The following is a 25,402-nucleotide window of genomic DNA, read 5'->3' as shown; positions in this document are numbered from 1 at the left end:
ACATATATAAAAATATAAAAATAGAACATATCTCATGTCTCAATAAAGATATTAAATAGATTTATTTTAGTGTATAATTTATTCAGAAATTTTGAAATTAGCTATATATTATAATCTTGAGAAGAGAGAGTTATTTTAATGCGCTTTCAGTTCATTTTTTTCGTAACCATAACTCACATAAATCTCTAGTATAGACGATATATGTTTCATGCATAACTTTGGTGTATATAGAGTAAAACAAATAAAAGATAATGATAAAACATATAAAATGATAAATCGTGTAGCTTTTTACTTTATTAACTGAAGTAAAAGTAGTTATTAAAAATAGTTCTTTGTTTTACCGAATAAAAAAGAAACCAGTTGGTAATAGTGGATTCTTCTGTATCAGTTGAGTCAAACGTAGTGAATAATAGTCGAGCGCTATTTTATAGACTAGTTGGTAATAATAAGATCCTGTTATAGAAATCGATAAAATCTCGATCGGCAATAATAGAGTAGACACATTTATAATTATGTTGAAATCATAATTTAATTTTATGAGAAATTTTAAAGAAAAATTATAATAATTCTCGATAATATTGTATTGTTTTTTTTTTGTAATACTAAATGACAGTGTTTAAGAATGATTTAATTTTTATGAGATTAGAATTTTATTATTGATGAGAAGTTTTAAAGAAAATGTAGTAATTCTTAATTAGAAAAGTGAGATAAGAAGATTGATTATTATTACTAATTAATTTGATTTTATATGAATTTTAGCTAACAGTAATATTATAAACTTATAATATCTCAAATTTTTATAAAAAGATGAGAATTATGAGTTTATGAGGTTTATTGTGATGTGAGATTAAATCAGTTTCAGATGATCCGTGTATTAACATTTTACTATAAAAAATAACTTGTACAAAATTTCTTAGATTTACGCAGATCTTAATTCATACACTGTATCTTACGACGTTATGGCTGAATAATTTTTTACTACGGATATCACGTTTGTAGTTATCATGTGACTTGCTTACATAATCATAAGCACAGTATTGTTCTTGGAAACCGACACTGTATTCATTTAAAATGCCTTACAATATTGTGTCGTAATTATGAACTAAACCATGCACATTATTCTTATCTTGTAAATTTTTTAATTGAGAACTGAGCTCTTTTTTCATATTGAGACTGGCCCCGTTTTTTTCATATTAGCGATTGGATCAATTACGTGTGCTTACATTTGAATAATCGTGTATCTTATTAATCCAACACATTGAAATGTTTTATGAATATTTAAATTAATGAGGATCGTTAAAAGTTAAATTTTCCTGATGTTTTTTTTTATATAACTAAAGATGTTATAAAAAATCTTTAGTCGAATGAAAAATACTCAATGGTTAAAGTTCATGTATCGTTTAAAGTCCGATGATCAATCGACTTCGAATACACTTGTTATTTTTAGTTATCTCATCATTCTCTGCATTGGACGGTGTTCCACCATTCGCATCGATTTTTATCCTTGCTGAAAGCCGTACCAGGTGGACAAAGAGAAGACGTTCTCGACCAACCAGAACAATTATGAAAGACCTGGAAGAAGGAAGCAAAACGAAAGCAAAAATTTATTGTTAGAAAGAGGAACTTGTTTGTTCAATCTTTGGAAGTTCTTTGAAACATTAATAAATGTTTCATGGCGTGGTCAAATCGGTGAAAAGCGTTACGATTTGTGACATATATTATATAAGATATGTTTTCAATAGTATGATCTGTTTGTAGGAATGAGTGACACAATTTGTAAATAAAAAATTTTAAACCTTTGGTTATAAAATTTTAAAGGTTTGGTATAAAAAGACATTGTCTATGTTAATTTTTCGAAAGTCTTGATTCTTGATTTCAACGCAGATTTTCTTTTTCTTCTTCTTTTTCTATCTCTTCTTTTAATCTCTTTGATATATGTAGAACGTAAAGTATAGGTAGTATGAGTGATTAAATGGGAAAATATGAGATAGAAAGTCTCCATAAGATGCTTCCTCGTTCTCCTCCTTTTAAGATTGAGTCACTTCCTTGTTCGATTATATTCGAAGTGAATCGATTTTATTAATTCATTTTAATTAAATATCTTTCGTAACGAAGATCTTCTAACTAATACAATTCGTAATTAAAATGGCTGCGCGAATTCGTTACTTCTTCTAATTCTTATATATTAAATGAGATATGAATTTCTCTTTCATATATTTATAAAAGCATAATTTTCAAATGTCTTAAAATCAAAATACTTCGTACTATAGAATCGACCAGTACAATGTTTAATTGAATTTTTAATAGAGTATATATTAAATTGACTAAAAATGAATATCATTATTTTTATTACATTGTATTTGAAAAATTCGCTGATTTTTTCTACTTTAAGATTTATTTCATTTTACGAACGAAATTCAGATATACATTAAATAAAAAGCCACAAATTTTTCAAATTGTTGTTAAATGAAAATAAACAAATATTAGAAATTTCTACGTTCATTTTTTAGAAATTCAGAAATTCAGAAAGAAATTCAGAAATTCCTACGTATTTGCCAATTTAATATATAATCAATGTAGCAGTCTTATTTTGAAAAGAATTATGCTTTTATTATTTATGAGACAAAAGTATGGTCGTTCATCTTGATTTGGATACTTTCGCTTAATGTAAAATACATATATACGTATAACTAATGTACATATATACAAATGATTTGCCATTCTCGAATCGTTTTTGATTACTTTCTCGTTACGTATAAACTACATAAATATATCTTTCATCATAAAAATATCGTATAGGAAGTATTGAAGAATCTTTCTCTTACAAAACGTGTCGTGTGAAGATAACCTCGGAAGTTAACCGGCCAACTCGTCACGAGTACAAGCGTAAAGTTGTAATTATTGAATATCTGCGCGTTAAGATTAAAAGTAAAAGCGTTTAATACATTCAGTGAACTTACTTGACACTTGGTTTCTACGTCAGCAAACATACCCTTCCTTCCACGACAAGAAAATTCAGTCTCTGGAATTATCGTGAGATTCGTGTAACTAATATTTGATGTGATATTATTATTATACTTGTTATCGCGATAACCATTAGAACGAACATTCGTTCGAATAATTTTGTTCGAATTGTATCTGTGCCGATCTGCGCCATTATCGTAATTGTTTCTCTCGTTGGATTTGCCAACAACGTGTCTTAACGATCTTCCGTGAAATTCGTCGAGAAATCCTTGATAATCCGTGAGAATCTAAAATGTAAAAATATTCGTAATTTTTATCAGGCTAATGATTGAACATATTTAATGTTAATTTAGTTTTATCCAATATAGACTATTAATAACAAGTTCGTTATGATTTAATTAATATTTTTCCTTTTTTCCTTTTTTTTTTTATGATTTTATATTCTGCTCTTATTATTAATTTCTCATTATTTATAATTTACTCTTTAATAAATATGCTAAATTATTATTTCTTTTTCTGCATATATATATACATATATATATATATATATATATATATATATATATATATATATATGTATCCTTTCTATTTTAATCATAATTTTTTATTATAATTAAATCTATTTTTTCTTTCACTCTGTGTCATCAATATATCATAGCGTTGAACGATCGCTTCACGGAGATTTGCATGTTTGATATATGGCATCACGCTCGACGTACATACTTTCGTTCTTTCACATCTGGTATAAGATACAAGGATATCTTCTTGGGAGGACTATGTAATACTAGAAAACTGTGGTAGTATTTGTGGTGTAGGCTCAAACGATCGTCGAAGTAGGTAAACTAGAATCTCATGTGTCGACAAAACTTGTTTTGCTTTCACGGTCTGTATGACTTGCAACATCTATACTATTTATTTAGCTATTACATACGTTTGTCGATCGATTTAATTATGAATCATTGTTTAGAAATAATGAAAACAAGAGAGAGAGAGAGAGAGAAAATTCGTTCGATCAATCGAATAAAAATTGAAGTATTCAAAGTGTCTTGATTCATAAATTTTAATTATAATATTATTATTTTGTTTGTTCGTATTTATAAATCGATTATTAATAAATCGATTAATAAAACGCCCTAATTATTGGTCTAGAAAATTGAAAATAAAATTGTTATCACAAAATGACATCGTAAATATATGCAGCTTGTCCGTTTTTTCTTTTATCTTTTTTTTTTGATTACTTTTTAAAATTTTAACTTTTAAAATGTTTATTCAAATATATCGTATAATTTATAAAAAATTATGCAAATTATATAGAAAAGAAGAAAAAAGTATAACTTCTGTATAAACGTATATGATATAATAAAACAAATTACCTGATGAGAATTAAACAGTATGTTGTCGACGTAATATTCATTGAAAGGTCGATAAACGGTATCCCAATCGTATTCAAGATCCAAGGTAGGCAAATACGTTCGTTCAAAGAAATTAGGATTCGCTGGTAACATCAATGGCGTCACTATTGGCTTATAAACACCAGGTTTGGTAGGTGGAATCAATGGTACAAGCTGTTGCCTGTAATTAGGATAAGGTTGCTGTTTGTTATGCATTCTATGATGCTTGTAATTTCCAAAGTTATTCATTGGTTTCTCGGGTCTTCCGAAAGGCGTTCGAATGATGTAAGTTGTGTCGACGGCTTTCGGATGATCATAATGAGTCCGACCTTCGGGTGGTACGTATCTACCATCAGGCGTTAAGTATACCTTTAATAAAAATTATTTATTAAATTATGTAACATATTATATTAATGATTTATTATCTCGTTGAATTTTATTCAATGTATTTTCATATTTATTCTGCATATAAATTTGTTTACTTTAATGATCTTAGGCATATGCTGGGAAGTATGTGGATGTTTATGAACCTGTCTCGCGTCTAGTACAATACCATCCGGTATTGTAATGCCTTCTTTGTTCAAACGATTTAGCGCCAAACGATCAGTTCTAAAAGCTTCCTCTGGTATTTTCCCACCAAGAGCTGGCAATACTTGTTCCCTAAAGATTTGACGTTTTTGCTGCAACAAGAATTCTGAGGACTTCGTGCGAACTGCGGTTCGTTTGATTCGTTTTTTTTCTTTTTTTTTTTCTTTTTTATTTAAAAAAAATTAAATCAAAATAAGATAGAATATTTTTGTGCAAATGAAATTTGGAAAAGTTAATGAGGAATTAACGAGAGATATTTTTAAATAGAAATATAACCTTTTCAGCTACTGCAACAGATAGCAATAAAAAAATCGTGATAATCAATGTCAGCTGGCGGCACCAATTATTATTGTTAATACTGCTATTAGTGCTATTGTTCATCTTTCCGTTTCCGTTCATCTTAATCGATTTACGATCGATCGATCGATCAATCAATTAATTAATCAATCAATTAATCAATCAATTAATTAATCAATCAATTCGACTTCGACTTCGACTTCGACTTCGACTTCGACTTCGACTTCGACTTCGACTTCGACTTCGACTTCGACTTTGACTTTGACTTCGATTTCGGTTTCGGCTTCGGCTCCACTCTTAAATCTGTACGATCAATCGCATCCTTTCTATTTTCTTGGTTTGGGTCCTCTCTAGTATGCTAATGCACTGTTATATCTGCAAAGAATTACGAAATATAGTTGTGCTGTTCTTGTAAAATACAAGAAACATTTAAGAAAGTATCGCGTGTCGTCGTTAAAACACATCCGACGACTGATTTGCATCGCTTGCGAAAATATTCGAGAAACGAACGGATTCTTTCTTCTTTTTTTTTCTTCTTTTCTCTCTCTCTTTCCCTCCCTTTTTTTGAACAACAACGGATTAATACCGGAAGGTAAATTGTTTCATGACAAAGCTATTGATATATCATTTTACAATGTAAATTTGTAGAAAATCTATTAAAATACATTTATCGCAACTCTTGCTCATGCTCATGCTCATGCTCATGCTCATGCTCATGCTCATGCTCATGCTCATGCTCATGCTCATGTTCATGCTCATGGTCGTGCTCATGATCCTGTTTCGTGATTCGTGATTGAGTTGATATAATATAATCAAAATCTTTTTTTTTTGTTTTATATATATTTTTTTTTCCTGTCATATCTAATGCTTATAGAATATATATTTTTATTATAGTATATTCTCAATATTATCATAGTAAATTTTTTTTCTAAAATTTCACGTTAAAATAAGTTAAAATAAAAGAAAAGAAAGTATTCCAAATTCTTTTTTTCTTTCTTTCTTTTTCTTGTTTTTTTTTGGAAACGCTTCACCGCTGAAATTTATTCGTTACTTTGGCCCGCTTACTCTCTCGCGCGTCTATATTTGAATTATGCAACGTCCGGCAGTCACGTGTGTTCCAGAAAGATGAAGAGATAAAGAATGAAATAGATGCATTGATAGGAGCGCGTGCGTGAATTCTCGCATGGATCTTTAAAACGCAACCAGAAAATCCGGAACTTTTCGGCTTCTTTTAGAAATGTTTATTTTAACATAATTTTTATTCTGCTCGTCACCGGAAGATATTTATGGTCGTCCTCTTTTTTTCTTTTTTTTTCTTTTTTTTTCTTTTTTTTTTATCTCTTACATTGAAAGGAAGAATACAAAATGCCTGAGCACTATTAGTGAATTTTAGATTATTATAAATTTTAATTTATTATTATTATTATTATTATTATTATTATTATTATTATTATTATTATTATTATTATTATTATTATTATAAATTTTGTTTAGATATTGTCAGATGAATAATGAGATAATTTATTTAATGATATATAAAAATAATTCTTTTTATTCGACATAGTATTGAAAAAAATATAAAAATAGAAATACAAGGGAAATTCTAAATTTTTAAATTCGTTCTTAAAACATTGGATTGCTTTTCTCTTTGCCATCTCATCGAAGCTAATGAACAAATTAAAGTAGATTTGAAATATGCGATAATTTATTCTTTCGTAATATTCTGTAGATTTTTCGTATGTAACGAGAATTTAATTTTGACTGTAAGTTATCATCATCATTATCGAACGTTCTGTTTGGTCTTCGTCATTTAACAAAACGATACAATCGCTCTCAGTAGAATCTCAGCCTTGTTCTAATTACGTTCCTCACGAGAAGAAGCTGTTGCAATCATCTTCGTCTCTCTCTCTCTCTCTCTCTCTCTCTCTCTCTCTCTCTCTCTCTCTCTCTCTCTCTGACAGTAAATAAACGTGTATAAATCTATCCATATTTCACTGAACTTCGTGTTATATAGATTTCGATTGACTCCGTTTATTCGAATCAAGTTGTCCTTGTAATTATATGAAACATCATCATTATCAATTGATCTAGTAGTAGAATTTTACAATTAAAAAATTGAAAGTAATTGTTATTAGTAGTTGTTGAAAGTGACGTTGAAAATTGAAAGTAATTGTTGTTAATAGTTAATAAATGTAATTGAAAATTTATGAATGTTTGAATATTATTATCAAAATATTATTGTATTTTCATGATAGTATCAAAATTATTTGATACTTTTATAAAATTGCATAATTATAGAAAAATATTCTTTTTGAAAAAATTATTAAAAATTTTATTCATATACACTAGGACATAAATCATGCGACGAGTTAATAAATAAAAGTTGACTTTTATCTTTTTTCTGTATTTTCCTATGTATAAGATTTTTATTTGTTATGTAAATCTTTTATATGTAGATTTATTTATTTATTTATTATAAATAGCTATGATATTAATCTTGTATGATACGTTATTAAAATATAGATAACAAAAAAAGTTAAATAATTTCAATTCGTAAATAGTCATGATTTATATTGGTTAAACATATTAAAAATGTTATATTGAATGAATTTTATGACTCATAAAAAGAGTTTCCTTAATTCATAAATCAATGATTGTATGTGAAAAATTGTAAAGCAAGAGGCTATGAGTATTACCTAAAGAAATATGTTCTCTCTCTCTCTTTCTTTTTCTCTCACCTTCTTTAATTGGTATGCAAGTAGTATTTCGTTCTTAGTTAACACGCATACCCTGTGTATGAAATTTTTTTTGTCTTTCTTTCTTTACTATAAGAGGAGATGAGAAAAGTCTAACAGATTTTTCTTTTATAAATAACTTTTCTCTCCCTTTCTATTTCTCTTTTTCTCTCTCTCTTTCTATCTTGCAACGATGAGAGTATTACGGAACACAGTTAGTCGTGTAGTAAAATACGTTCGAAAACTTGCTGACGATGCAACCGCGAAATGTGCACCATTCGCGGTTCTGGTTCACACGATTTCGAGCCATGTGTGTGTGTGTGTGTGTGTGTGTATGTGCGCGTATGTATTCATGGCTTGATAATAACGTTCTCAAACAACCACCCGTTATTCTTCCTCTTTCACTTGAATTCCTATTCCTTGTTCTTTCTTAGTTTTTCTTGTTAAAATATTATACGTAGACAGCTTTATCGTTTTGTAGATAGACAATTTTTTTAAGTATATCGTGATTATATTCCTTTTTTTCGTAATATTTGTTAAAGCATAGATTTCAAATATATAAAAATATATTTTTACAAATTTTAATTATGTGATGTATATCATTTTTGTTTAGAATTTTTTAAATATATATTTTTAAATATATATTTTTTTAATTTGATATATCTAAAGTCTCTCTCTTTCTCTTTCTCTATGTGTATGGTTTTGTATGTGTATGTATGTAATGATTTTAAATACCTCCGTAAAATATATTTTTATAAAAAGTGGAAAAATGTTAAGTACTTATAAGATAATAATTTTACATTAAGCAAATTTCGTCCTTTTTAAGTCTAATTGGAATAATATTTATAAAAAAAAAATAATAATAATAATTAAGAAATTCTTTTCCTTTTTTGTGCGAAAAATTTACAATGATTTTTTTTAATATAGTAATAGATAAAAAAAAAGAAGAAGAACAAACAAAGAATATGTCAATGATAAGCATAATTAGAATTTACAACGAGCTTGAATAATTACTTTGGTAGTTTGGTGTGACTTAATACCCGTTTTACGAAAGAGAATGGCTCTTTTGATCGTTTTGTGCTCTACACGTTTTACTCTTACTTTCTGTGTAATTATTTCTTCCCGAGAATAAGAGAAACAGAAACCAAGATGTTAGTGAAGGTTAATTGCTTTTTAAAGTGTTTCATCTAATAGAACATCTATACATACGTAAGAATATGTATATTAATCTTTCCATTTATTAGATGAAATAAATACAGTAGATAAAGATATATTAATAATTAATAGAATTTGTTGTTTGTCTAGTGAATAAATAGAATTTACTATTAATTCGAAATAAGATAAAAGAAATAAAATGAAAATATAAAAAAGATAATTATAAAGATTAAATTTATATCAGAAATATAATTAGGAAAAAAGTTATATTAGAAATATTATATAGGGAAAACAATTGTATTAAAAATATTACATAAGAAAAAAATTCTACTATGAAAATTATAGTAAAAAAATTATATTACGAAATTATATTGGAAGAAAGATTAACGACAATTAATTATATATATTCCATATTATAACATTGATTTTTATTAATGGAAAAATTTTGATAAAACTATCTAGTGAAATTTTTTATCAAAAGGAAAATTTGTTTCTTAAACATTTTTTTCAAAATATTCTTAATAATCATGGTGTTATAAAATGGGGAAGATATTTGCCAGTAATCGTCTAGTAGAAAGTTGAACATCTTTTGACGAGAGAGACGAAGATAAAGTGAGAGAGAAAGAGAGAAAGTTAATAACATCGGTTGGTATAATTCTCTTAACGATTCTATTTCGAATCAATCGATTTATTATTATCGATTATTGAACTGAGTTTATACATATATTGCGTAAGAAATTTGCGAGAACGCAACGGAAGTGAAAGGAATTTCATGATGAGATACACCTTCTTGTATTCTGTTATGCGTTATATAAAATTGGATCTATTCGTGCATTATTTCACTCAACATGAATGAAAATAATATAAAACAATAGTTAATAAATTATTTATACTTGAAGAACAAAAAAATAAGCTAACTAAAAAAAAAATGTTAGCTTTTTCTTAAACAAAAATTCTATATGATCTGCATATTTATTATTATATTTTCCTTTTAGTACTTTCCTTTTTTTTTCAAATCATTTATAACTCAAATTTTTTCTTGTGTCTACCAAAATTTATAAAGATTATTATCAAAGCTTCTGAATGATTTTAAAAATCAATTATTCCATAATAATAATAATAATAATAATAATAATAATAATAATAATAATAATAATAATAATAATAATAATAATAATAATAATAATGATAATAATAATGATAATAATAATAATAATAATAATAATGATAATAATAATGATAATAATAATAATAATAATAATGATGATAATAATAATGATAATAATGTCATTTTGCTGTTGATGTTTACAAAAAATACTACTTGGTATTTCTAGTTTTTTTTTTTTTTTTGATGGATCGAAGAGCGGAGTCGATATGCAAGAGAAGACTGTAATTAAAAGGTTTCTATTATATTTGACGTATTACAAGTCTCGAAGTCGAAGAAGAGAAAAAAGATAAATAAATAATAATTGTAACGGAGAAACAGACAAAAAGATAAAATAGTTGAAATGAATGAATTGGGGGAATTTTCAGATCATAAAAATTTTTCTTGATCGTTGATGGTAGTAGATAACACGTAGTAATTTATCAGTAATTAGTAGTTATTAAATACTAATTATATTTACGAAGGACTCACTTTGAAACTTGAGTAAAAGAAAGACCAAAAAAAAAAAAGAAAAAATTAAGAAATTACTCTAATGACCAACCATTGCTTGTGATCGACATAAATGATAAGATCGTGGAATTGCATCGTAGATTTCTAATCCTAATTCGAATTATGTTCTCATTTCATGTACATCCTATTTCAATGCACGGATCAAAAAGCCATAAAATCTATCATGAAATTTAAATATTTCTAAATATTTTCTTTTATTCAAATGAAATAATTTATTTGTTGGTTAATAATAATAACAAAAATTTTAATAAATGACAGTTAATAATAATTGTCAACGATTGTTTATTTAATTGTAATTTGTTTATAAATTCATATATGTTATTGTTTTTGTTATCAAAATAGACTTTATATAGGAATGTGTATGAGATTATGTTAATGAGGTAACGAATAAACTCTACGTGGATTGGAAGAGGAGTAAAAAAAAAAGAAATGACTGAGGTGTCCACAGAGTAATTTGCCACGGCAAATTGCTTGACGCGCTTCGATTCGCCTGGTATGTGCTTAATGAGGCGCCCAAGGCGAAAGACAAATAAAGTGAAGTACGTTCCTTTGAGAATTTCATTCCATCTTATTCATCTATTGCAATTTGTTATCGATCTATCATCTATCACTGATCATCAATCAGTAAAACTAGGGATTTATTTTTTAACGAAATTTTCAAAGGCACTACATCCCAAAAGTATTTTCTTTTATTTTTTTATTACGATCATTTCTCAATTTTTATTATAATTATTTATTTATTTCTTTTTTTTTTTCTTTTATTATTTTATACATTTGTTTTAAAAAGTATTTCATCCGATATATTTTGCCTCTTACAAGTCATTATCGAACTATCATTATATTATTTATAAATAACCGTATAGACCTTATGGATCTATCGATTCAAATTTCAATGAAAATTTTAAAAATATTACTTTATAAAAAGATTTTCTTTTATATTTTTATTATAATTATTTTTCACTTTATCATTGTAATTATTTATTTTTATATAAATTATTTTATATTCGTTTTATTATTTATCATTTAGTTTTATTAGAATTATTTCGCTTCTTTTAAAATTATTTTATATAACATTTGGTTGAAAAAAATACTTGTAGAATTTTGTTTTTAAAAAATGGAATGAATGTCATTTCTTTGGAACTGGACATTGCATTTCATAACGTGAAAGGACTATCTCTTTCTCTCTCTCTTTTACTTTGTCTCTTTTCTTCCGTACTTTCCCCTGATCCCGTGACAAGAATAAAAATAAAAAGGAAGATGGAGAAAGAGACAAAAACAGAGAGAGAAAGAGAGGGAGGGAAGAAATGGCAACAATAATTAAGACCACTTTGGAGAAGGTTAATTACTCTTGGTTTATCCTTCATCGAAGTGAAACGTGTTTGAAAGGGTAGAATCGATCAAAGTTTCCTTTCCTTTCCTTTGTAATGTCCGTTTTTTTTCTATTCTTTTTTTTTTTTTTTTATACCACACTTGCAACGATCGAAAGATTATATATAATAATAATGAAAAACAAGATATAACCGCTTACCTTTTTGAAGAAATGTCGAAGTTTTTTATAAAAAAAGAAAGAAAGAAAGAAAGAAAAAAAGCGACACTTTCACTGTATTTTCCAATATTTAACACTTTTTTGTTATTTTTTTTTGTTTTTTTCCTCCCAGTTAAAATACACAATTTTATTTAAACGATAACTTTAAATTTAATTTGTTAATTAGAAATAAATTTTATGCGGATATGTGTGTATGTGTGTGTGTGTGTGTATGTGTGTGTATGTGTGTGTGTGTGTGTGTGTGTGTTTGTGTATATGTATGTGTGCGTGTTAATGTACGTAAACTGAAAACACGATCACGAGTTATTTAATTTGCGTGTAAAAAAAAAAACGAGAACGATTATCGACCGTTTCGAATAAGGAGGAAATTGAAGGATGGTGAAGATGTTACTGAGCCTGCCAGCAAGAGTTCTCCTCGTGATATACTCAGGGAGGTTCAAGCACGTGATTCGTATACGAAACTTACTTTCACTACATCGACCGGGATAATTCCGAGTTTCTATCCTTCTAACTTACTTATGCGTAGATATGGGGCTGATCGACGTTACCGCAGTGATCGATACTCTGTTTCAATGACGATTGAAATCCATTCGAATGTCTTCGACCTATCGATTGATCGATGGATCTTTATTCGACTTATATACTTTTTCTTTTTCGCTTTTGTTTATTTTATTTTTTATATATATATATACTTTTTTTTTACAAGAAGTGAAAGGTTCTTAAAATGAAAAAGGTGAATAGTAATTCTTTTTCTTTTTCTAATTTTGTTCGAAAAATATTGAAACGTACATGGTGACACGTATTATGAGTTATACGTGTAAGGAATACTTTCACGTAAAGATATATATATATATATATATATATATATATATATATATATATATTAATTTTATTAATAATAATACTTAAATAATACATGAACATACACAATTTCTCTTTTATATCAAACGATAAAGTTTTATCACTCCATGATATCATCATGCTCGTGTAAGAACATAACACGTAACAGGTGCAAATGATACAAAGGTAATGATTATAGCTGTATTACTAAAGTCTTACCTACGATATCGTAAGTTCCACGAACTTTGTTTCGACATAGTTATATATGTGCACTATGTATTTCAGAGAAAATTTATACAGCAAAGGCTGACACTGAATAATAATTAGAACGTGGGAGCAGAATTTTACAATATCTTTTCTACGAGATGCCAAATAAAGGATCTTTTCATTCATTCCTTTTTATCTTTTTTTTTTTTTATATACTATTGCATTTCAAATTGAATATCTTATATATTTATTTATATAAAAAAAAATTCTAAAAGAAAAAAAAATTGAATCGATCTTGCAATCGTTAGATTGTATAGATCTTTTTTGTTTTTTTTTTTATAAATTAAACGTGCAGCTTATGTAGGATATATTTTTTGCATTATCATTGCCAGTAAGTAAAAAAGAAAAAAAAAGGAAAAGAAAAAAAAAAGGAAAAGAAAAAAAAAGGAAAAGAAAAAAAAAGGAAAAGAAAAAAAAAAGAACAGAAAAAAAGAACAGAAAAAAATTGGAAGAAAAAATTCGATCTTGAAATCGAATAGAGACCATTGATTGCGAAAGTATAAAACTTAGAAAAATAGAAGATTGAAATAGGATTGATAGCGTATAAACGAGAGACACCGGATTTCTCGTAATTAACGGCTCGTCCCAATTAACGAGACGGGCTGTACCTTTATCGTAGGAAGGCTTTCTCATGGTCTAATTATATTACGAAATTGGCTGTGGCCATAGGAACATCGTTTTATACCTTACAATCGGCCGAACAAAACTACTAAGGCACGCTGAGATTTAGCATCGTAAGTTAGCGTGTAAGTAACGTGTAAAAGGTTCGTTGTAAAACGAGATCGTTTTCGACATCGACACCCCTTGACTTCGTTCGTCGATGAAGAAATATACTTTGAATAATAAACGTACGTAAGGAAGATGAATAAGTGGATGGAAAGGAAAATAAAAAAAGAAAAGAAAAAAACAAAAGAAAAAAACAAAAAATTAGGCCAAGAATTTGCATGATTTCTTTTTTTTCTTTTTTTTAATTTAGTACTTCTTTTTGCGGACCGATCTCTTTTTTTTTCTTATTCTTCTTTTTTTTTTTTCTTTTATTATTACTCATAATTGTAACAAGAAAATATGTCTGCATAGACTTAGGAGAAAAGAGGGTAAGCTGCTGAAAAAAAAAAGAAAGAAAAGAAGAAGGAAGATAAAGAAAACGAATAATTACACGATCTTTTTTTTTCCTTTTTTTTTCTTCATGCACCAGATTACTCATCGGCAAGCCTTTGTTTTTCTTCTTGCAAAGTATCCGGAGATGGTGTTTCTTACGGCGTAATTCGATTTACGGGTACATTTCACAAGTGGTTCAAGTCAAGGTCTCTCTCACGTGATGCACGCGAACGTTAGATACTCTTTATTAACTCGCGACATTTCGTCAACGCCGATGAACGAGACGCTTTGTTTTTTCTTTTCTTTTTTCTTCTATAATTTTTAATTTTTTAATTTTTTTTTTTAAGATCTTATGTAAGCGAAATTTGATACAGCGTCGATTTCGAAAAGCCTTTGGTTAGAGTAAATGTAAGTTAATGATTGTAATCAGAAATAATATAATAAGAAATCAGTAGAAAAATTAAATATAAATTGTCCCATTTAATCCTACTATCTTTAATATCATTCTTCTTATCGATGACACAAAAAAAAGGGTATCAAATTAGTTAAGTAATTAATTTCGAAATCTTTTAATACTATATTTTATAATCTAAATAAATAATATTAATAAGTAAATAATAACAATAATTTAATATTATTTGATCAATAAGTAATGCTAAACCTTTTAATAAAATATCAATAAAAAAAAATTCTGTAAAAATACTAAAAATTCTGATATTTATTTATTAATTAAACAAACTCAATATTATGCTAATGATGTTTGTTTAAATGTTTTTTCTTTTTTTTTCTATAAAAAATATGTTATTTAAATATGTTATTAAATATTTAAATATAAAATTAAATATTTAAATATAAAATTAAATAAAAAATTTTATTATTTTATTTAAGTATAGAATATTGTAAAATTTCTTATTAGGTAACAAATTCAATGGTTTGTAATCAAACTGCAATATACAAAAGGAACGTACGTACACATATACATATATGTATACATATAAGTAATACAAATTACCGATTTCTCGGGAAGATAATAAGGAAAATGAACGAGAAAGGATCATTTTCTCTGCATGGCGTAAATAACAAAAAAAAAAAGAAAAGAAAAGAAGAAAGAAAGAAAAAAGAAAAAAGAAAAGAAGAAAAAACAATAACAATAGCAATAACGATTCGCAATTTATTATAACAAGGATGAAAAAGAAAGCACATCTCTCGACATCTTCCGGAATGTGAATCGATTGAAATCTACATTTTTTACAAACATAATCGTGTGAGAAATACATATACTAACAATTTTAATTGTAATTATGTGAGTTTTCTACGTTTCCGGGAATTTTAGTTAGTCAATAAATCAATTCGATGTCAAGTCTCTCAATTTATTTTGATAGAATCACTTTAACATTGTTATTGTTATCATTATTATTATTATTATTTTCTTTTCCTTTTTTTCGTTTATTTTTTTCACGAAAATTGTTACGTAAAGCTTTGAACGAAGATTTAGTATATTATTGATGATTGATAGCCATGTTTCATGGAATAATTTATACATCGAATTAGAAGAGTGTTTCGTAGTAATAGTAACTCATCGTAAGATGTAAAGAACTCGGGTGATAGTGATAGACGAGGATCGATGAGACGAGGATTACGCGCGCGCGCGCGCGAGAGAGGGAGAGAGAGAGAGAGAGAGAGAGAGAGAGAGTGTCTATGTAAGCTCGTTTATTATTCCTTATTGGATCGATTGGCATTATGGTGAAATTTTCATTAAAAGGAGATTCTGGAAGTCGAAATCATCTTACGTCATCTTTTCACTTGTCTTGATATATTTTTTCTTTTTACGGCGCGTAAAACTTAATTATGCTTTTTAAAATTTTTTGAAATCGAGAAATATGGTTCTTCCTTGTTACGTCTTGATCGGTGATTTTTTTACTACTTTTCATTTTTTTTTTTTTCTACAAAATGTTTACTTGTGCGTGCCATCATTCAGTTGTTTTTTTTTTGATACGCGATTATCTCGTGAAATGTTATAATAAAAAAATATTACTTTTGTATAAAATCATTAAAAGTCTTCTCACGAAGTCTTCGTATTTCTATTTGAAATATTATTTCGTGTCATCACGTTTTATTTGACTAACAATTACATTTAGAATTGCCTTTCACATAATCGACTCTTTATTTGATTACTCCGGGATTTAAGTTAAGTTAATAAATAAAATAAAATAGTTAAACCAAAAGCATAAGAATAATCTTAGAGTCGTTTTGATATTATGACTTTCTAAACTGGAATTAAACATAGTTCTCCAATTTTCTGTTAATCCGTTAGAATTTGCTTAATAGTGTCGACTTGTTTCCGTATATTGTATTTTTTCTTTTTTTTTCCTTTTTTTTCTTTTTTTTTCTTTTTTTTTCTTTTTTTTCTTTTTTCTCTTTTTTTTTTTTTATTAAACTTGAATGACATGACAAACAGAAAAAGAAAAAAAAAAGAAAAGAATAATAATAAAGATGTCTGTATTCCTTATTCGAGAAGATTTCACTTGCAAGTTTCTTTTTTCTCACGCAGAAAGTTCGTTAAACTCAACCGTGTTCCCATTTCAAATCCGTACACCCACGATATCGAACTTTGACCTCGGCCAAGTCCTTTCGCGGTCTTGTTACTCTTGAAAAGGAACGTTGAAGGATTCTTTTTTTTTGTGAAAATTTACTTTGAGACTTTGAAGTAGTTAAAAAAAAAATATTTATGTTTGCTTTAGTTGCATGGCTTTCGACAATTTCTTATATATTGTTTTGACAAGAAATGTTGAATTTTATGGAATAGTATTTGTTATGTAAATATATTTGTTTATATCCATGTTATATACATGTATTTATATATATATATATATATATATATATATATATATCAAATGTAATATTATTTATTTAAATAAAAAATAGATACTACGTTTTTTGACATTGCTTATTGGCCAATCCAATGTTATATTTAATGATTGTATATGTTTATGTAAGAAAAAAATAAAGATAAGTTACCCTTTGCATTTGTTATAATTTTTTTATCGAAAAAACCAGCTTTTCATTTATGTAAATTACACTTTATAGGAAACCTTCTGCACTTGACTTCTTATTGTGATAAAAATGAATGACAATGTACTATCCTAATCAAAAGAAATTATACAAAACGATAACGGAAAGGTTTGAATTATATTAATAACATATCAGTATTTTATCTTTTAAGAAGTCTGAAGTAATCATTCTAACTCACTTATAGTTATCAATCTTTTCTGTCATTTAAATTTTAACGTAGTTCATTTTTAAAATTTTAGAAAAAAAGATAAAAACCAAAGAAAGAGAGAGAGAGAGAGAGAGAGAGTAAAAATGAATATAAAAATAACCAAATTTTTTACATTTGAAAAGCGCTTGGCCTCTTTTTTCTTTTTTATTTTTAATGTTTAATTTCCATTCATAAAGAGAAATATATTTTAAAATGAAAAAAGCCCTAAACTTTTAAATTGACCATATCAAAATATTTCGAAAAAGAAAGGTAAACAAGAGAACAGAACATTAAATGATTTCTAATCGATACGAATATACAAATATGATATTAGTATAAATTATACAAAAAGAAATTTCCTATAAATGATTCTAGTAGAATAACAAATTATTTTTAATGCGAATATACATACATATAACATGATTAAAATATTTATTATAACATATTTAGAAAAAAAAAGAAGGATGATATTACTCATTCTGAATAATTACATTATAATTTAATGTAAAATTAGTAATGCATATGACTTAACACAATTCTAATTTTCAAGTTACATCATATCCTTTTTTGTTTCCTATTTTATTTGCAATATGACCTTGAATAATAATTCTTTACTTCTCACTTTTTGAGCAAATTATAAAAGCATGATAGGATTAAATAAAGTAACATATTATATCAACAGCCGAGGAAGAAACTTCAACGTGATATCTCTCTCCCTCTCTCTCTCTCTCTCTCTCTCTCTCTCTCTCTCTCTCTCTCTTACTCAGTGTCTGCCTGTCTCTACCTAGTTTTGTTCAACGTGATTAATTATTGAAAACTTAACAAAAAATGGAACGTTGGATTGGTAAAATAGCTATAGTTACTGGTGCTTCCAGTGGAATAGGATTAGCAATAGCGAAAGCTCTTGTACAAAATGATGTTGTCGTGATAGGATTTGCACGAAAAAAAAGTAAAATGCAGGTATATTTTTCATTGAATTTTCTCTCTTTTTTTAGATTTATTTTACTTTTTAAATTCATTTCGATTGTACAAATGAAGTTATACGTTATTTAAATGATAAATTTAATATATTCATAGTTTTATACAAGGTCATTACATTGTCTTCTCTAGAATTTTTATAATAATTATTAATATTTAGTAATTATTTCTATAAAATTGTAAATTAATCTATAAATTATATAGTATTAAAAGTAATATTGTAGTATTATATACATATACGTATTATATATATATATATATATATATATATATATATATATATATATATATATATATTATAATTGATGTGGTATAACTATACCATATTATTTAAGATAATGTAGTATTAAGATATACTTATCAATTAATATAGCATTTTAAATTTCTTATCAGAGCGAGATGCAGAATGTTAAGGGAAAAAATAAAGGACAGTTCTATGCATGCGAGTGTGACATCACCAAACCCGAAAGTATCGAACAAGCGTTTCAATGGGTCAAGAATAATTTTAAAACGGTTCATATTTTGGTGAACAACGCTGGAATTATCATAAATTCCAAATTTATGGGTATGAGTATAATAATATGGATTTTTAATTACTTGGATAAAATTAATGAAATTTTTTTATAGATTCATCCAGATCTGATTGGAAAAGATTATTCGATATCAATGTGTTAGGATTTATCGATTGTACCAAACGTGCCGCTAGAATGATGTTAGATTCTAACGTGGAAGGTTATATTATTAACATGAACAGGTTTGCTAATAAATTTTACTAAGTATTTTTTTTTTTTTCGTATTATTCTTATTATCGATTGTATAAAGATAAAAATATATGATAATGACTATCACTCGTAAATTTTTTATATGTGCTCGTACACTTTTTCTTTTACTACAGTATCGCAGGACACAATGTAATTTGTTTTCCGGGTTATACTTTTAACTTTTACTCAGCGTCCAAATTTGCTTCTGTTGCTGCTACTGAGATTACACAAAAGGAATTGCATGGTAGTAAGATTCGAGTGACGGTAAATATAATGTCAATCTTATATCTTTATTAATAAGTTAATCCTCTATAATCGAATTTAGTTTCATGTTTAAAAAAGAATTATATCATGTTAACTTATATATTATAATTACTATAGTATATTATATTGTTAAGTAATTAAGATTGTATTAATATCATATAGTATGTACTATATTAATATATTTATATATAATTTATTATAGTGTATATATGTGTACTAATTATATATATATATATATATAATATATAAATTTAAAAAATATAAATGGCTTTGAACTTACATAGAATTCTAGAGGGTTAAAAATATTTAGAAAAAATGGTGAAATTACTGTTTATTTAAAATTGTTCTTAATACTACAGAGTATCAGTCCAGGATATGTATCAACAGAAATCTTGCAAGTTGCTAATTTTAACGTAAACACCTTTAAGAATGTGCCAGCATTAGAAGCTGATGATATCGCAAATGCTGTTATTTATGTAATTGGAACTCCACAACGCGTACATATTACTGAATTGATAATTAGACCTTTCGGAGAAGTTAAATATGAGGGGACATGAGATTATGCATAATATTTTAATTAAGTATTATATTGTTATTATCTTCGTCAAAAGACAATAAAAATATAATTTTTTCAATGATACAAATTTCGACTAAAAATGATATCATTGAAAATAAAAAAGATAATATTATTTACTTAATTGTATTATTTATAATAATAACTATTATCTAAAAAATTGTTTTAACAATTGTTTTGCGATTGTTAATACCCCTTTTTACCAATATTGGCGCTATAATCTGTTTCCAATGAGACGTTGGTAAGGTAGAGATCATTATTTAAATCATAAAGAATTCTTTAGTGTATTATAATTATTAATTTTAATTCAAAATATTTTCAATTATATTGATAACGTAAGAAACGATCATTGATCAGAACATTTCTTAGTTAGAAAATTTCTGATGTAACGAGTTACGCAGTCGTTGCAATACGTCGCAATACCAGAAGAAAGAACATTAGACAATATTTAGTAGAAGAGAAATAATTCGATGTTTTTTCAAATAGTTTTCATTCTTTAACCATTTTATGTAATAACGTGACGATATAAAGTTTTTATCTAAATTATAGAAAGTTAAAATGTGTTTATCTTATCTCTTCTTAAATTTATCTTGTTATCTCATGATCTTTATTGTGAATAATTAAAAATATTTTTCTTAAGTATGTTTTATTTTCTGTCAAAAATAAGAAAAGTAAAACAGAATGAAAATATACGTATGTATTGAAAAAAGATAAAATAAGAATATATTTTTAAAAATTATCACATTATAAATGGTAATTCATAAACAATTAAAAGAAAAAAGAGAAATAGGAAGAAAAGATATTGGACTTCGTCAATATCATTCTTGATGAGTTTTCTTTGCACATCTATTTCTGTCCGTCTTAACCTTGGCCTAAGTCTAGTTTCAGTGACCTTGGTTGCAGTTTGCTTTACGTTCACCAGTTCGATCTTAGTCGAATCTCTGTGCTTCGTTTTGAAGAAGTTAAAAAGAATTATTTATGTTTGTTTTAGCTGCATGACTTCTGATGATTTATTATACATATTTTTTCATTATTTTAATATGTTTCAATAACACCACGGATTTTATTTGTATAAATTATAATTTTATCAGAAATAATTTTATATATACATTTCGATTTTATTACTCTCGAATCCAATTCAATATTATCTTTGATAATTATGTATACTTATAAAGAATAAAAATGAAGATAATTTGTTTCTTTTATTTTTTATTATTTTTTCTTTTTTTATCGAAAAATCTACGATTTTTATTTGTATAATCTATACTTTATCGAAAACTTTACAAGTTTATTTAGATTATCATTAAGGTAAGAATGAGTCCACTAATTAAAGAAAATGATATAAATCGCTAAGAAGAAGTCTTGAATTATATTAATAGCTTATCAGATTTGTATCTTTCATGGAGAAATAAATTTTATTATCATTCTTACTCTCATGTATACTTATCAGTTTTATTTCATCATTAAATTTTAAAATGGTTTATATTAAAGTTTTATGAAGATTAAAGAAAAACGCGATAGAAAGAGAGAAATACAGAGAAAATAATTAAAAATAAAAATAACAATACTTTATACATTCAGAAAATACACGACTCTTTTTTTTTAATATATAAATTCATAAAGTAATACGTATCTTAAAATGGAAAAAGTCATAAACTTTTCCATTATAAATATATATATATATATATATATATATATATATATATATATATATAAAACAATTATGCGTTTAAATAAAAAGGAATATAAGTTTATAAATAATTGCATTTTTTCTCCATTTTATTATAATTACTGTATAATACAATTTCGTGATCTTAGCAATACAAGTCGAAGAACGTAAATTTTTTAGTTACATTCTATGTTTTCTTCGATATATGCAACGTAATCTGAAATAATGATTTGTCATTTCCCCTTCTAAATTTCTAAAGCGCTATTGTATAAGAAAGAAATCTAATCTTTTATGTGTGATCAGTCGTGGAAGAAACTTCAACGAGATATCTAAGCTTCTCTCTCTCTCTCTCTCTCTCTCTCTCTTTCTCTCTCTCTTTCTCTTTCTCTTTCTCTCTCTCTTCCTATTTAGATACAATTGTAATTAATTATTAAAGTAAACTTGAACAAAAATGGAACGCTGGGCTGGAAAAATAGCTATAGTTACTGGTGCATCTAGTGGAATCGGATTAGCAATAGCAAAAGCTCTTGTACAAAATGATGTAGTCGTGATCGGATTTGCTAGAAGGAAAGAGAAAATGCAGGTAAACTTTATCAAAATTTATTGGATGGTCCTCCTGTAGAGTATTAAAAACTATTTTCGTCAAAATCTTTAAGAACATTCCATTTAAAAGTTTGTTCACTTTTGTTTGTTTACATGAAATTTGCATTATTTTTGCAAAATTACTTTATCATCCGTCAGTAATTAATCAATCTATCAGTAGAAATATTGTTCATAACATGAAACATAACATAATATTTTATGTTATATATAGTTCTAATAAACATAACATAAATATTGTTCTATTAAAAGATGAAGTATAAATACGATTCTTTTTTGCTAAACATGAAATCGATTAAACTCATATTTTATATTTTTAGAAACAAGCAGATTCAAATTATGTTGTTTCTTTTAATATAAGAAAAAATCGATTTTAGAATTAATATAATTAGAGGCTTCGATAAGAACAATGTGTAATACTTTATATGGATCATTACATTTTTATTATTATATGAAACATTAAGAACAAATTTTTGATTAGAGCGAGATGCAGAATGTTAAGGGAAAAAATAAAGGAAAGTTCTATGCATACGAGTGTGACATCACTAAACCCGAAAGTATCGAACAAGCGTTTCAATGGGTCAAGAATAATTTTAAAACGGTTCATATTTTGGTGAACAACGCTGGAATTATCATAAATTCCAAATTTATGGGTATGAGTATAATAATATGGATTTTTAATTACTTGGATAAAATTAATGAAATTTTTTTATAGATTCATCCAGATCTGATTGGAAAAGATTATTCGATATCAATGTGTTAGGATTTATCGATTGTACCAAACGTGCCGCTAGAATGATGTTAGATTCTAACGTGGAAGGTTATATTATTAACATGAACAGGTTTGCTAATAAATTTTACTAAGTATTTTTTTTTTTTTCGTATTATTCTTATTATCGATTGTATAAAGATAAAAATATATGATAATGACTATCACTCATAAATTTTTTTATATACATGTATCAACTGTATACAATTTTTTTGTCGCAGTATCGCTGGACACAATGTAATTGGATTCAAGGATTATGGTATTAACTTTTATTCAGCGTCCAAATTTGCTTCCGTTGCTGCTACTGAGATCACGCAAAAGGAATTGCATGGTAGTAAGATTCGAGTGACGGTAAATATATTGTCAATCTTATATCTTTATCAATAAGTTAATCCTCTATAATCGAATTTAGTTTCGTGTTTAAAAAAGAATTATATCATGTTACCTTATATACTAAAATTACTATAGTATATTTTATTGTTAAATAATTAAGATTGTATTAATATCATATAGTATATACTATATTAATATATTTATATATAATTTATTATAGTGTATATATGTGTACTAATTATATATATATATATATATATATATATATATATATATATATATATTATAAATTTAAAAAATATAAATGACTTTGAACTTACATAGAATTCTAGAGGGTTAAAAATCTTTAGAAAAAATGATGAAATTACTGTTTATTTAAAATTGTTTGTAATACTACAGAGTATCAGTCCAGGATTAGTATCTACGGAAATCTTCGATGCCAATAACTTTAACGTAAACATCTTTAAGGATATGCCAGCGTTAGAAGCTGATGATATCGCAAATGCTGTTATTTATGTAATTGGAACTCCACAACGTGTTCATATTACTGAATTGATAATTAGACCTTTTGGAGAAGTTAAATATTAGTGTTAAACATGAAATAATATATAATAATTTAACTAAGCATTATATTGATACTATCTTCATGAAAATAAGTACAATAAAAGTATTTTTTTTTTGAATAATGTAAAAATTAACAAAAATTTACATTATAAACGAAAATAAAAATCATATTGTTTATATTAATAGTAATGTTATTAATTTTATTACTTACAATAAAAAATTGTAATAGAAATTAAGTCTGTTGACGGTTTGTTCCATTGTTTATCAATGCTGGTCCAGCTATTAATTTTCAACGAAACCTTGGTGAGATAGAGAACATTATTAAAATTGGAGAGAATTTTTGAGCAATTATACATTAGAATTATTAATTTCATTTTCGAATATTTTCGATTATATAGATAACGTAAAAAACAATTATTGATTAGAAAATTTCTTAGCATACTATGTCAATGAATTACATAGTTGTTACATTTAAACATATTATGCAATAGAGTTTTTAGAGTTTTTAATTAAACTAAAAAATTAGAGGTAGTAGAAAGATTTAAAAAGTTGACCTTTTCTGGTCATCATTGATAAAAAAAAGTTTCTTTACGCGTGTTTAATTATCTGCGAGATAAGAGAAAGAATACAAAATGTATTTATATGTGGTTATTTAAAAAAGATAAAAAAAGAAAGTGCTCTTTCAAATTATTACGATATCAAGAGTAAAATTAGTATTGACGCACACGTGCGGCGCCCCTCCAAATTGTTCACAGAACTTTCTCCTAAGGATCATATATCACTATTAGAAATATCTGCACTTGGGAGCTTGTTAGTTACTCGCTAAGAAAATGCATAGATAAAGAACACATTGTCACCTTTATCTGAGCTTAGGCATTTTTAATTAAGTGTCTAGTTTTCAATAAAATATCGAACCGGGCAACAAATAAATAGTGAAAGTAGATGCCTAGGCGGGACGAGCCAATGATTGTTTGCCGCTTAAGTTTGAAATAGTCATTGACATCTTTTAGTCTATACGATCATTAGAACAATGAGGCACACATTTGAATGTTTAAACATTCCAACGAATTATCCT

General features: G+C 26.4%; 3 protein-coding genes across 3 annotated transcripts; 2 read left to right on the top strand and 1 right to left on the bottom strand.

The window, feature by feature from the left end:
- Positions 1-782: 782 nt before the first annotated feature.
- Positions 783-12,719, bottom strand: LOC124427465. Its single transcript, XM_046970409.1, has 6 exons — positions 12,334-12,719; positions 5,220-5,615; positions 4,838-5,035; positions 4,338-4,724; positions 2,961-3,251; positions 783-1,572 (listed from the first exon to the last, which is right to left on the bottom strand). Exons 2-6 carry the CDS (start codon positions 5,340-5,342, stop codon positions 1,456-1,458), a joined length of 1,116 nt encoding a protein of 371 aa, XP_046826365.1. The 5' UTR covers positions 5,343-5,615; positions 12,334-12,719; the 3' UTR covers positions 783-1,455.
- Positions 12,720-18,618: 5,899 nt separating this feature from the next.
- Positions 18,619-20,390, top strand: LOC124427520 (farnesol dehydrogenase-like). Its single transcript, XM_046970531.1, has 5 exons — positions 18,619-18,775; positions 19,187-19,358; positions 19,421-19,547; positions 19,689-19,818; positions 20,103-20,390. The coding sequence occupies exons 1-5, from the start codon at positions 18,644-18,646 to the stop codon at positions 20,373-20,375; spliced, it is 834 nt and encodes a 277-aa protein (XP_046826487.1). The 5' UTR covers positions 18,619-18,643; the 3' UTR covers positions 20,376-20,390.
- A 1,954-nt stretch (positions 20,391-22,344) lies between these two features.
- On the top strand, positions 22,345-24,512 carry LOC124427453 (farnesol dehydrogenase-like). Its single transcript, XM_046970389.1, has 5 exons — positions 22,345-22,644; positions 23,143-23,314; positions 23,377-23,503; positions 23,652-23,781; positions 24,163-24,512. The coding sequence occupies exons 1-5, from the start codon at positions 22,513-22,515 to the stop codon at positions 24,349-24,351; spliced, it is 750 nt and encodes a 249-aa protein (XP_046826345.1). The 5' UTR covers positions 22,345-22,512; the 3' UTR covers positions 24,352-24,512.
- The last annotated feature ends 890 nt before the right edge of the window (positions 24,513-25,402 follow it).

The sequence above is a fragment of the Vespa crabro genome, chromosome 10 (genome assembly GCF_910589235.1).
Source record: "Vespa crabro chromosome 10, iyVesCrab1.2, whole genome shotgun sequence".
Classification (NCBI taxonomy): Eukaryota; Metazoa; Arthropoda; class Insecta; order Hymenoptera; family Vespidae; genus Vespa; species Vespa crabro.
Note: the sequence above shows the minus strand (reverse complement) of the source record. Positions and strands in the feature narration are given on the sequence as shown.

Bases quoted from the DNA above. Each gene is read 5' to 3' on its own strand.
- LOC124427465 (XM_046970409.1), bottom strand. From the start codon at position 5,342: ATGAACGGAAACGGAAAGATGAACAATAGCACTAATAGCAGTATTAAC. The intron at 4,725-4,837 runs GTAAACAAATTT...TTTTTATTAAAG, and splicing joins ATATGCCTAAGATCATTAAA to GTATACTTAACGCCTGATGG. The intron at 3,252-4,337 runs GTAATTTGTTTT...TTTACATTTTAG, and splicing joins TACTGTTTAATTCTCATCAG to ATTCTCACGGATTATCAAGG.
- LOC124427520 (XM_046970531.1), top strand. From the start codon at position 18,644: ATGGAACGTTGGATTGGTAAAATAGCTATAGTTACTGGTGCTTCCAGT. The intron at 18,776-19,186 runs GTATATTTTTCA...ATTTCTTATCAG, and splicing joins GAAAAAAAAGTAAAATGCAG to AGCGAGATGCAGAATGTTAA. The intron at 19,548-19,688 runs GTTTGCTAATAA...CTTTTACTACAG, and splicing joins TATATTATTAACATGAACAG to TATCGCAGGACACAATGTAA.
- LOC124427453 (XM_046970389.1), top strand. From the start codon at position 22,513: ATGGAACGCTGGGCTGGAAAAATAGCTATAGTTACTGGTGCATCTAGT. The intron at 22,645-23,142 runs GTAAACTTTATC...ATTTTTGATTAG, and splicing joins GAAGGAAAGAGAAAATGCAG to AGCGAGATGCAGAATGTTAA. The intron at 23,504-23,651 runs GTTTGCTAATAA...TTTTTGTCGCAG, and splicing joins TATATTATTAACATGAACAG to TATCGCTGGACACAATGTAA.